This window comes from Ailuropoda melanoleuca, chromosome 1, assembly GCF_002007445.2.
Source record: "Ailuropoda melanoleuca isolate Jingjing chromosome 1, ASM200744v2, whole genome shotgun sequence".
NCBI lineage: Eukaryota > Metazoa > Chordata > Mammalia > Carnivora > Ursidae > Ailuropoda > Ailuropoda melanoleuca.
Window position 1 is genome coordinate 206152734 of NC_048218.1, and position 13230 is coordinate 206165963.

General features: G+C 47.9%; 1 protein-coding gene across 3 annotated transcripts; it reads left to right on the forward strand.

Annotated features, from left to right (window-relative positions):
• The first annotated feature begins 765 nt into the window (after positions 1-765).
• On the forward strand, positions 766-13224 carry LOC117795283 (GTPase IMAP family member 8-like). 3 transcript variants are annotated; one of them, XM_034639376.1, is made up of 4 exons: positions 768-1375; positions 6806-7469; positions 11354-11399; positions 11888-13224. In XM_034639376.1, exons 1-4 carry the CDS (start codon positions 909-911, stop codon positions 11896-11898), a joined length of 1188 nt encoding a protein of 395 aa, XP_034495267.1. In that variant the 5' UTR covers positions 768-908; the 3' UTR covers positions 11899-13224. The 3 variants fall into 3 exon arrangements, with proteins under 3 accessions (XP_034495253.1, XP_034495267.1, XP_034495261.1); XM_034639362.1 differs by having other exon boundaries at positions 766-1375; positions 11354-13224; XM_034639370.1 differs by having other exon boundaries at positions 769-1375; positions 6809-7469; positions 11354-13224.
• The last annotated feature ends 6 nt before the right edge of the window (positions 13225-13230 follow it).

A 13230-nucleotide genomic window follows, 5' to 3' on the forward strand; every position in this document is an offset into this window, starting at 1 on the left:
CAGACCAAGCCTGGGGAGCTAGTGTGAGCTCAAGGCCATGGCTCCTCAGCGCCTGCAGCGCATTAAAGTGTTGTCACGGGGATGAGCCTCCAGGACACGACACAGCCAAGCGAGGGGCAAACACTGTCGGATTCCACTCATACGAAGTATCTAAAGCCTTCAAAATCGCAGAAGCAGAACGTAGAGGGCTGCCTCTCCTGGGTGGCTCGGCTCGTTAAGCACCTGCCTTTAGCTCGCGTGGTGATCCCAGGGTTCCCGGATGGAGCCCCGCGGCGTGGCGGACGGGGGTGGGGGTGGGGGGGACTGCCTGCTCAGTGGGGAGCCTGCTTCTCCTTCTCCCTCTGCCCTTCCACCAAGCTCTCTCTCTCTCTCTCTCAAATAAATCAATCAAATCTTAAAGAAGAGGAGGAAGAAGAGAAGAAGATGAAGAAAGTAGAGAGGCGGTTACCAGGGCTGGGGGAGGGGAATTAGGGGCTAATGGGTACAGAGTTGCATTGTTGCAGGATGGGAAAGTTCCGGAACTCTTTGAAGAACAACGAATGTACTCGAGGCTCCTGAACTGTGCACTTAAAAAAAGCTAAGATGGTAAATTTATGTAATATTATGCGTGCTTTGCCTTTCTAAAAACCATAATAAAGTAAGCGTTTCAGTGTTCAACTGCGTTCGGCGGTAGGGAGCTTTCGGAAACTGTGATCGCTCACAGAAAGGGAAGGGGTGGCAGCTCTAGCATTTCAAACGTCTTACTAGCTCTAGGAAGGAGCCTCTTCGCCTGGGAAGCAGTGCGTTCCCCAGGTCAGGATGGAGGGTCCCCCTGGAGGGGTGTGAGGAGTTGCTGGAGGTGGGGGTGGGAGAAAGAAAACAGCATCTTCCCGGTTTCCGCAGTCTTGGGAAGGGGCCTCGGAGCCGGGATGGCGGAGATCACCCGGAGGAGAAAGGCCTGCAGCGCGCTGTCCCCTCCCTGGCCTGGCTCAGCCTCCGCAGGCGTCACGGTGTCTGACCCGGGGACGGGGAGCCCCTGCACAATGACCCTCTCTGGGGACCCTCCCGAAGCTCGGCCTGGGCCCCAGCTCCCGTGCCGCAGCCCCAGACCGAGCCTCCGCTCTCACGTCCCCACCTGCCCTTCGGTCGGTCGGCGGTCGCGCGAACCTGACACCCCTGCGAACTCCACCCCCACCCTCCACCCCCCCACCCCCAACTGCCTCCCGTTTGTACATCAACGTAGAAACCTCTTCCTACTCGGAAGCGGAGTTCGTCAGAAGGATCCCGCCCCTGGCGCGCCGGGCTCGCCGCTGCTTTCTCTCCACGCTGCCCGCGGGGACCTCAGCGGCGTCCCCGGAGCCATGGAGCCTGCGACGCGCCCGGAGACCGGATCGAGGTGCGTGCGCGCTGGCGCGGGGGCCGAGACGGCGGCAGGTGGCGACCAGGGCGGGCAGCGGGGGGCCACTGGAGGGCGGACAGCGGGCTCCGGGCTCGGGCTCCCTGGCAGCCAGCCGCTCAGGCCGGGCCTTGGTGGGGGGCTTGGGGGCTGGCGCGCGGGTCACGGCCTNGGCTGGCGCGCGAGTCACGGCCTTCCAGGGGGAGGGCGTCCTCGCGGGGCGCCCCCACCCGACGTGGGGGCTGATGGCAGGGCCGGGTCTGGGCGGGAGGGAGCCCACGGGAGGCCACCCAGCCTCCCTGCGAATCTGGCAGCTCGGACGTCGGTCTTCCACGTTCGCTTTTCTAGTATTTTTCTCCCGGTGCACTTTTGGATCCCGTTAACTGAGCACTGAAGATGCCAGGGTTTGCCAAAAAGACTCTGATTTTAAGCCTCCTGGGCTCTCAGTTTTGAACTCTTTCTCCTCCTCCTGATGACTGACCTGCTGAGCTGGGACTGAGTCCTCCCCCAGGCTGGGCTCTGGAAGCTTCTCTGGCCATCTTTTTCTGTGGGTGTGAACTGCCCCTTAATGTGGGACAGATCCCCACAGCACTGGGATCTTTGCTTAGATGGCTGAAGCCACGTCCCCCTTGGGCTATATCCTGATAAGTGCAGGCTGCTGGAGCGTCTCAACTAAAGTTTTGGAGAGAAAGTTCTCTTTCTTCCTCTCCATTAACCTGCTTGGTCTCCAGAGTGGTCTGGGAGATGATGGGAGGGGAATGTGGGTAAAGGAGAGAGTGAGGGAAGGCGGTGTTTTGGCTCCTTTTTGTCCTTAAAAGTGTTTTTATATGCTGGGGAGAAAATGCCACAGGTTAGCAATTGCCCATAAGAAGGGAAGGGGGTCCTGTTTCAATATGGCGGCCTGGCTAGGAGTTTAGCAAAGACTAATTTAGTTACTATGATGGACAATCACGTAAAACAGTGGAGCTTAGGTGGGAAATAAATTCCTTTCTTCTTTAGACCTGCTGGAGGTGTCTGCTTCCTTCAGCTATTTAACCACTAGGATCTTTTTTTTTTTAATTAAAAAAAATTGATGTACAAAAAATACTTCACTGGCTTGGGATACAATATAAAGTTACTTCTCTCTCTCTCTTTTTGAAAAGATGTTATTTATTTGACACAGAGAGAGAGAGAGAGCACAAGCAGGGGGAGCCGCAGGCAAAGGGAGAGGGAGAAGCAGCCCCCTGCAGAGCAGGGAGCCCAACGTTAAGTTCCATCCCAGGACCCTGGGATCATGACCTGAGCCGAAGGTAGAGGCTTAAGGGACTGAGCCACCCAGGCGCCCCCAAGTCACTCCTCTTTTATTATTCAAAGTGACATCACTACATCAAAAACTAAGGATGTACTCTATGTTGGCTAATTGAACATAATAATAAAAAATAAAATAAATACCTAATAAAACAGAATGAAAATGAAAAAGAAAGTGACATCACTTTTATCTCCCTCTTCATTTCTAAAAACTATTTTTCCTCCTTTCGTCACCCCTCTCCCCATGATCATTCATTTAAAGCCCCTTATGGAGCATATGCCACCTGCCAGGCACGGTACTAGGACCTCGGGACGCAGGCGAAGACAGGCGTGGTCTCCTGCTTGTGGAGTTTCATACTAAGGGAGAAGCTAGAACATAGAAGCTAGACACAGTAAATACTATCAGATAGGAACAGCGTCATGAACAAAGTCAAGGAGACTAAGGGGGATGGAGAGTTAGGGAGAGGGTCTCTTCATTCAGGGGGTGTCGGGGTACAAAGGTACTCTTAGAAGCGTCGCAAGAGTGATTGGACCTCAGCCACCAAGAAGTCTGTTTCTTCTTGGCGTGACAACTCTGAGGTGTGTGGTTGGTCCTGGTGAGGCCGCTTTGCCTCCTGCATCCTGTGGAGATCCAGAGACACAGGTCTAGAGAACAGCCCAGGCCTCCATCCATGCACCGATGACCTTCTCTGCACCTCATTCAGTCCACTGCATTTTTTTCATGGTGGGCTTCTGGGAGGAGGAGTCTGTGCACTACCTTTCCTGGCTTCTCCCAGCTGCAGGGCGCTCCGGGCCCACTCTCCAGTTCCTTCAGCTTCTCGTCTTTGTTCTTCAAGTCCACGGTCATCCACTCAGTCACAAGCTGGTACTTAGCCCCGAATGCCTTCTCTAAGCTGTAGATGCGATGGTGAACAAACCAGGGCAAGTCCTCCTTCTCCTGGGACTTACCTTTCAGTGATAGGGAGACACAAAAGAAGCAAGCCAACGCACAGTGTGAAAGGTGGTTGCCGTGGTTTCTGGGGAGCAAAATAGAATAGGGTGGGGGGGACTAGGAGTGCTGGTGGGGTGCAGCAGGGAGGGTTGCTCTTAATTATAGGATGACTACAGAAGGCCTTCTGCACTGCAGGGACAATACGGTAAAGACCTAAAGGAAGGGAAGCTGCCTTGCACAGGTCTGGGGGAAGAATGTTCTAGCTCAGATGAACAGCCAGCACAGAGCCCCAAGGTTTCATGTTTGGGGAACAACAGGGAGGCCAATGTGACTATAGCAGACAAAGCAAGGTGGAGAGGGGTGGAGGACGAAATCGGAGAGGCAGCTAGAGGCCAGATTGGGTAGGGTCTTGTTGACCACTGCAAGGGCTTTGCCTGTTACTTCAAGTCAGTGAGAAGCCATTGGGGGATTTTGGACTGATGAGGGACATTATCTGTCTCTTGTTTTGGTAGGAGCACCCTGGCTGTTGATGGACAATAGACTCTAGAAGGATGGAAGCAGGGGGACCAGTGATAGTGGTATTGCAGAAGTCCAGAAAAGAGCTCATGATCAGTTCAATCTGGAAAAATCACAAGAGGCTTGACATGGAGGTGACACTTCGGCTAAGTGGTGAAGAATGGGGAGGAATTTTCCAGACAGACAGGAGAGTGGTGCAGGGACGGGCATGCTGGACCTTCTGGATAACTGGAGCCTAGGTGGCAGAATTGAGGTGGGGTCCCTGATTAGGAAGGCACCCCCAAATGCAGGCTACACATTCTTTTTAAGCCCGTGTGAAACATTTACAAAAATTTTATTGGGCTATAAAGTAGATCTCTACCAGTGACAAATATTTTATACAGATGTTGTTCTCTGGCCAGAGAGTAATAATATTGGAAATAAATAGAAAGATAGCAAGTCTCCCAATACATTTTTAAATTCCATAATCACTTCTCCTAATTTATGGATCAAAAAGAAATAATGGTCAAAATTAGACCATGTTTAAGACTAACCAAAAAGAGTGGAGGGAATGACAACAACATGAAGATATCAGCTCTAAAACTAAGCTACACATTCAATGCAATGGCATTCTAGATTTCAACAGGATTTCCTAAAGACAAGGACAACCGATTTTCAAAGTCGTAAATGAGATTAAAAAAGCAAGAAGAGTGTAGGGGCGCCTGGGTGGCACAGCGGTTGGGCGTCTGCCTTCGGCTCAGGGCGTGATCCTAGCGTTCTGGGATCGAGCCCCACGTCGGGCTCTTCTGCTGTGAGCCTGCTTCTTCCTCTCCCACTCCGCCTGCTTGTGTTCCCTCTCTCGCTGGCTGTCTCTATCTCTGTCAAATAAATAAATAAAATCTTTAAAAAAAAAAAAGCAAGAAGAGTGTGACAATTTTGAACAATAACAAGGTGTTGGAACCTACCTTCTGGATCACATAATGAAGACTTAAAGTTATGTTTTAAGTAGAATAATATTAAGTCATTTTGGTTTTAGTAAATAAAATTTTCTGGTTTGGGAAGAGACTGAGCGAGCGTCTAATGGACAGAACAGACAACCTAGGAATAGACTCATGGAAATTCGGGCACATGGTATCTGACAGAATCATTTGGAAAAGGATGGACTGTTCAAGAAATGGTGCTGGGAAACTTGGCTCTTCAAGTGGATTCTGATTCAGTTGGGAATGCTCATCTTGAACTAAGGGTGGCTTACACCAGTGTTTCTCAAACTTGTGTGTTCACGAGAAACATGAACCTGGAACTTGTTCAATGACAGATTCTTATTCAGGAAGTCTGGGTGGAGCCCGAGATTCTGTATTTCTGACCTGGTCTCAATTATTGGCAGTATCGCTGACCTGTGAACCACGCTTGGAGTAGCAACAGCTAAATCTTTAGAATACCAGCTATTTACTTAACAAAAAGGTGATCTCAAGGCAGCTCAGTGAGCTCATCAGGGATTCTTTCATCTCTCTGCTCTGTGGTCCTTCAGCGTGATGGTGTATGCTGACTTTTTGTTCTCTTGTTGGTTACCTCATTGCCTCGTGATATCTTCTGTGATTCCAGATATCACATTTATTTTTTTAAAAGATTTTATTTGTTCATTTGAGATAGAGAGAGAGAGAGAACATGAGCAGTGGGGGGCGGCAGAGGGAGAGGGAGAAGCAGACTCCCCACTGAGCAAGGAGCCTGATGCAGCGCTCGATCCCAGGACCTGAGAATCGTGACCTGACTGAAGGCAGATGCCTAACTGACTGAGGCACCCAGGCGTCCCCAGATATCACATTTAAATTCCAAATAAGAAGAAAGCCCAAGGAAATGTTTTCTCAAGTGTCATCAGGTAGAACCAGGTCACGTGGCCACTCCCAGTTGAAAGGAAGCTGGGAGAGAAAGTGTATTAGTTTCTGTTGCTGCTGTAGCAAATTGCCTCACAATTAGTTGCTAAGAACCTACCAACTTATTATCGTACGGTTCTGGAGGTCAAAAGTCCTCAAATCAAGGTGCTGGGTAAGGTCCTTCTGAAGGCTATGTGGGAGAATCTGTTTCCTTGCCTTTTCCAGCTTCTAGAAGCTGCCTGCCTTCCCCTTGGCTGGTGGCCCCATATTCCATGTTCAAAGCCAACAGTGTAGCATTTTCAGATCTCTCTCACTCTCTGACCTCTGCTTCTGTCCTCACATCTTCTTTTTCTTACTCTGACTTTCCTGCCTTCCTCTCCAAAGGACCTCTTACAGTGTGATTATATTGGGTCCACCTGGATGAGCCAAGATTATCTCCCCATCTCTACATCCTCAACATATTGGCAAAGTCCCTTTTCCCACGTAAAATAACGTAGTCACAAATTCCAGGGATTAGCACATGGACATCTCAGGGAGGGGGCATTATTCCGTCTATCATAGTGTCTCCATTTCCCCCAGTGTGTATAGTGGGGGATGAATATAGAGAGAAGGGGTTGTTGTTTAGCCAACCAACAGTGTGTGACATCTTACCAATATGGATTTATTTCAGAGGCAAGAGCACAGAGAGGATCCTGGGAAACAGGATTTCTTATCCCAATCTAGTCTGAGTTGACGTCAGTAGCCCCAGTCCTTGGGGAGAAACTAAAAAGAGAATGCATTTTCTTGCTGTTCCTCTAGCGACTCTTGCATGGTTGCCCATTGATGTGTTTGTTGCCTTTTGTCCAGCAGAACCAACGAGAGCCCGTGTCAGGAGAGGGAGCCGGAGCCCGGCTGCTCCATGCCGGAACTGAGGCTTCTCCTCTTAGGGAGCTGTGGTGCGGGAAAAAGTGCCACAGGAAACACGATTCTGGGCAAACCTGTGTTTGTGTCCAGGTGTAGTGGCCAGATGGTGACAAAAATGTGCCAGAGAGAGAGTGGGACCATAGGAGAGGGGAAGGTTGTGGTCATCGACACCCCCGACCTTTTCTCCTCCATGTCTTCTGATGAAGACAAGCAACGTAATGTGGAACACTGCTTGGAGCTCTCTGCGCCCAGCCTCCACGTCCTGCTGCTGATAATTCCCATCGGCCGCTATAAGGGGGAGGACAAAGAGGCCGTCAGGGGCATCCAGAAGTTGTTTGGAGCTGAAGCCAGGAGGTACATCATTATCGTCTTCACTCGGGAGGATGATTTGGAGGGTAACTCGCTGCAAGAGTACATCAAAGGGGAGGAGTACCTCTCGGAGCTGGTTGAAAACTACGGAGGCCGGTACTGCGCTCTGAACAACAAAGCAAGCGAGGAGGGGAGGGCCCGCCAGGTGAGGGGGCTCCTCTGCCAGGTCCAGCGTTTGATGGATGAAAACGGAGGACCGTATATCGTGAACTTCAGAAAAGAAGGCAGTAGGTTTCTGGTAAGACATTCTTGAGGTCTGCAAGGATCTTTCTTGCTAGAGCTCGTGGGTGGATGGTGGGCACAGATAAGGGAGGTGCGGCGTCGTGTGATGGACCACAGGCTTTTTTGGTCCATGATCTGCAAAGATGAGACACCGGATGGTATGGTGCTTTGAGTATTACCCTTTGGACTTTGGATTTTTGGTAAATTAATGGACACATTTAAGTCCTTACCTAACTTTATCCCTTACAGTATTGGGCACACAAATGGACCCTATCTTCCCTTGGCTTCAATACAACTGCACTCTTTCGTTTTCTTCCTCCTGCCCTTTCTGGCTACTCCAGTGATTCCTGAGCTCTCCTCACATGGTCTCTGAACGTTGGCATCTTCAGGGCATGGTTCTAGGCTTTCCTCAACTTTCTGCCTTCCAGCTTTGAGCTCCGTCGATCATTAACAGTTTCCAGATTCATCATTCCAGTTCTGGCCTCTCCTCTGAATCCTGCTTCTTTATCCGACTGCTATTTGGTATCTCCACTCGGCTCTCCTATAGGATCCCAGACTTCACACGTCCAGACTTTTGGTTTTCCCTCTGAAATCTGTAGACTTCCGTTTTCCTCTCAATTGGGTAAACAGTCGTGCTGCTCACCATGTTCTTCAAACCTAAACCCAGAGGTCAGTTTTGCTGCCACTACTAGCTGCCATCGGATATCCGAGACGTCATCAAGTTTTGTGTGGTCAGTGGAACCCACTCACTTCTCTCCATCTGCACTCCCCCCATCCGGTCCAAGCCAGCCTCGGTTCTTGCCTGTCCTGTCTTACAAACAACCTTCCCCCCATTTATTCTTGTACCTTACCCCTCGATCCGTTTCATACACAACAGCCAGAGTGATATTTTATTTAGCTTCTAAACTTGAATGGAAAATGTATTTGTAGCTAAGGAAGACACAAAAAGTCAGGCTTTTGCCTTTGAGGAGCTTACACTTCGGTTTGAATGACTCGTGTATAAGACACAAAACAGCTCCTGATTCAGGGTAAGTGAATGTTGAGACAGAGGATTCTTTTTTTTTTTTTAATGANACAGAGATAGGGACAGCCAGCGAGAGAGGGAACACAAGCAGGGGGAGTGGGAGAGGAAGAAGCAGGCTCCTAGTGGAAGAGCCTGATGTGGGGCTCGATCCCATAACACCGGGATCATGCCCCGAGCCAAAGGCAGACGCTTAACTGCTGTGCCACCCAGGTGCCCCATGGGACAGAGGATTCTTTTTTTTTTTTTAAAGGTTTTATTTATTTATTTGACAGAGAGAGAGACAGCCAGAGAGAGAGGGAACACAAGCAGGGGGAGTGGGAGAGGAAGAAGCAGGCTCCTAGCAGAGGAGCCTGATGTGGGCCTCGATCCCAGAACGCCGGGATCACGCCCTGAGCCGAAGGCAGACGCTTAACTGCTGTGCCACCCAGGCGCCCCTGGGACAGAGGATTCTTAACACAAATGCCAGCGGAGGTAAAGCAAGCAAAAAATCCAGTGTGTGTGTGGGGGGTGCTGGTCAGAGTGAAACTCTGAGAACTGCTGAGCGTTAAGCCCAAACAGGATGGAAATGAGAAGGAAGGAGATAGTTACTGAGTATCTACTGAGTCCCAGACACATGAATGGATGAAGTCTTCACAAGCTCTCTGGGTACTCCTGTTCTACAGGTGAGGACCTTGAGGCTTGAGAGAACTTGTCACTCTCTTATCTCCTAGCTCTGCCCTCCCTCTTTCTCCTTTATAGCCATTTGTCTGTCTCTTGAAGGCTGTCCGGAACAGGGATGTCCACAGAGAGGATCAGAGTACAGAATGAGCTCTTGCAATGTACCCTGAACACAACACCCTCTTGTTTCAAATGCTGGAGTGACTGTCCACTGATCTTCGGATCGAGTTCAGAATCCCTGACTGAGCTGGTCCCTCACCTTCTAACTTGCTCTTCATGTGTTGGTCTCACTAGCCTTCCCTGTGGTCCTTGACTTGCCTGCATGTCCACTCTGAAGCTTCCAACCTGTGATTTGGTCCACCTGGACACTTCCCCTTTCCCATCCCACCCCATACCAGGTCTGCTTTTCTGTATCGGTCTGCCTCAGTGTGAGCTCACTTCCTCAGAGAGTCTTCCTCACCAGCCCTGCTTCCATCATGGCACTCCTCGCATGGCCACCAGCGAGTCACGTGATTGCTGTGACTAAACTTGCGGTGGTTCCCTCCCTACAGACTCCCTGAGGGACAGAACTCATATCCGTTTTGTTGACCCATGATTATTTTTGTCTTCTGTAAAACAGAGGTAATAATATAAATCTCAGGGATTTTTGTGAGGATTCAATGAAATATATGCTTACAAAGTTATTTGCAAATACTTGAGATGTAAGCATCCGCTGATTATCAGCTGCCATTATTATTATTAGTAGTATTATTATGGATGTGTATAAGGTTCACATAAGTTATGGAGACAATAAGGACTTTAACAACACGGAGACTGAGCAAGATTCCCACTTTTAGGACTATTATCCAGAAATAAAAACATTCCCATATATAAAGATGTATGTATAAAGGTAGTTATCATGGCATCTTTTGAAATAGTAAAGCCAGAAATAACCTGATAGTCTACCAATAAAGGAACTGTTACATTAGTGCGGAATGTTCCATGTCCATGTTGTGGAGCAAATAGCATCTCCTAAAAAAAAGGGGTTGAGCTACGTGTACTGACTCGTACAGCTGTACAGGACATATTATGAAGCAGATTGCCCAACAAGATGCTTAGCAAGTCTCCCTGTGTGTTCACATAGGCTTGTGTGTATGCGTGTAAACTTAGAAAAACACAGAAGGATGTATGTTAATTAGCAGCTGCTCCTTTTACAGTGGGTTGGAAATTTAAAAATTATTAATTTTTAGATCAAACACATTTGCCTTGTAACAATCTTCGGAATTTAAAACACATGGAAGAATTTGAGTTGTGCCAGGTAAGATGAAAGACGTCTGATGGTCAGAGCTGAGCAGAGAAGATCCAGGGAGAGAGATGGTGGAAGGGATCCACAGTTTGGGGTAAGGCCAGGTAAGAAAGCAAAGGGAAAATTTTCCTGGCTGTCATGGAGATTAAGAAAAATAGAGTTAAAGTATTGGAAGCTTCTAGGAATCGCAGATCCACCAGGATTATGTATCGTGTTTACCTTCTCTTTTGATTCCATGACAATCTAAATTTTGGGAGCAAGTCTGCTTTGCCAGACAGGGGAAGGTAATACCAATTGTGTGTTTGGCTCCAGTTGCCCACCTGGGCGGGGAAAGTTCCAAATTTCCCTGCTTCTTATGTCAGAAGAAGCTTCATCTCTATCCTGGGGGCACAGTGTGGGGAGGAGACACCAGAGATGTGTAGGAGCTTCATGCCCAATCTTCCCCCTTCCCCTGGTCCTCAGATGAACATCCCAAACATCAGGGGGCTAGTTTCTTCTTCCAGGAAGTCCAGTAGCTCTTCTTAAGCTTCTGGACTTTCTCCAGGAACAGCAGAAACACTGGAAGACTTTGAAAGGAGTTGCCATTACTACTGGGGACAGGGGAGAAGGAAAGTTAGAGCTTCAGGCTCAATGCCTTGGTTAGATGGCATTTGTGAGGCTCCTCTGAGCAAGAATAAGACCCATCTTCATACTTCTGGGAAGCCTATTGCAGTGGCAGCGGTGGGGTCTCAAGATTGACTGTCATTGTGGACAGGATTACAGAAGCCAACAAGCAGAAATAAGTCAAGCAGAGAAAGACAATTATCATATGATTTCTCTCATCTATGGAACATAAGAACTAGGAGGATCGGTNATATTTGTGTCTCCATTTCTTTGTTTTGTGAAAAGATGAAATTTTAGGTCCCTGTGTATCATTTCCACCTTTATTTTCTAGAATTGTGTGAATGAAGCCACGTCTCAGAAGGGGGACAAGCCACATGGTAAGATGATCCTTAAAAATGTTAAGCTTACACCTGTATCCTTACAAATGCATCATGTGTCAAAATGAAGTAGAGAAATTAGATAAGTAGGAACAAAGATGTACCTAGCTCAGGTTGGTGCCCACAGCCTGTCCCCTAGGGAACTCCTAATACTTGGGAGTAGGTTCTGGACATGGTATGGGTGTCCCAGGTCTTGCCTGAAATGTGATAGAGGTGGACTTGCCTTCGTGGCTTCTTCTCCGACTCAGCCTTGTCTTTCTGGCCCTGGATCCAGGACTATACAATGTTGACTCCCTCTGGGAAAGCAGAAACTACCTTCATGGATAACACTCATTTGTAGAATTCAGTAGTGGAGGTCAGGATCCATCCTGCACACTGCACAGGTCAATCCATATAGATACACCTTGTTCTGTTTAGTAGGTGCGATTTTGTCCACAGTAAGGGCATACACGACTAATTTAACCATCCCTTTATTGATGGACTTTCAGGTTATTTCTAGGCCATCTGTGCAAGAACTGAATATTCAGCAGTGAATAAGGTAGATGAGATCTCTGTCTTCATAGAACTTCTCCAAGTAATAATAATAATAATAATTATTATTATTATAATTTCAACTTTAATGATAATCATAATTGACATTATGTACTGGAAAAATATATAAATAATTCACTCTTCCCAGCATACAACATAATTCTCATAATAACCATACACATATATTCCTCTTAACAGCCCTATGAAGAGGGTGGTATTATCATTATTCTTAATTACAGATGAGTAAACTTACCCAGAAATATGTGAATTCAGGCAGAAGTAAAGATTTAAAATTCTGTTGATACCCTTCAGTCAAGACCTCCAGGAACTTTCCTGTTATGTCCCCAAATGATTCCTCGCTGCCTTGAGGAAATAGCACGCATGGGGAGCCATGGGAAGCCATGGGGTGTCTCAGAATGAGGGCACTGGAAGAGACTTTTGATAGGATGCAGACTTGTGTGAGGTGATTTTGGGGAAAGTCGGAGCTTTTGAAGACAACATAAGAAGGACGAACCATCACTAGCATTTCAGTGGCTTACTTTAAAGGCCATGTTCATTCCACCTCCCAGACCTGCGACTCCTAGCGCCCAGAATGCCTCAGACGCTGACTATACCCTGGAGTGGCTGACTCTGCCATTTGCTCAGCCTGAAGTTCTGGTGCTGACCTTGGGTTGAAGAGAAGTGGTGGGGGCAGGGCACGTGTGCAGAGAGAGTTTTGTGGCACAGGTTTCTACAGTAATTTATTGAGGTAACAATTAACAGAGAGTAAAATGCACAAATCTTAAGTGTATAGCTCAACGACTTTTTACAGTTCTGCGCATGTGCGACCACCATGTCGATAAAGATCTGGAGCATTTCCATCACCTCACGAGTTTCTGCTGCGTCTCCCCAAAGGGAACTGAATCCAGACTTCTGAGAACGTAGACTAATTTTGTCTGTTCTCGAACTTCATAGAGTGGAACCCGATAGCGTGTGGTTTTGTGTCTGGCTTCTTTCGTTTAGCCTGTTTTGAAGATCCATGCACGTTGCGTATCCATAGTTCATCCATTCATTCTTTCATTTTTTTGACTGCTGAGTAGTATAACAGTTTATAAATATACTACCAAAGGGCATTTTATTTTATTTTATTCATTTATTTTTTCCAAGGGGCATTTTAAACTCAGATTCTCCCTTGTCTTGCTTTAGCCCATGGACTTCATAGCCCAGACACTTATCTTTGGTAGCACAATGAAAGGAAGTCTAAGGACCAAGACCACTAAAAGCCAAGCTTAACATTTTCACATTCCTGGGAAGTCTTGAG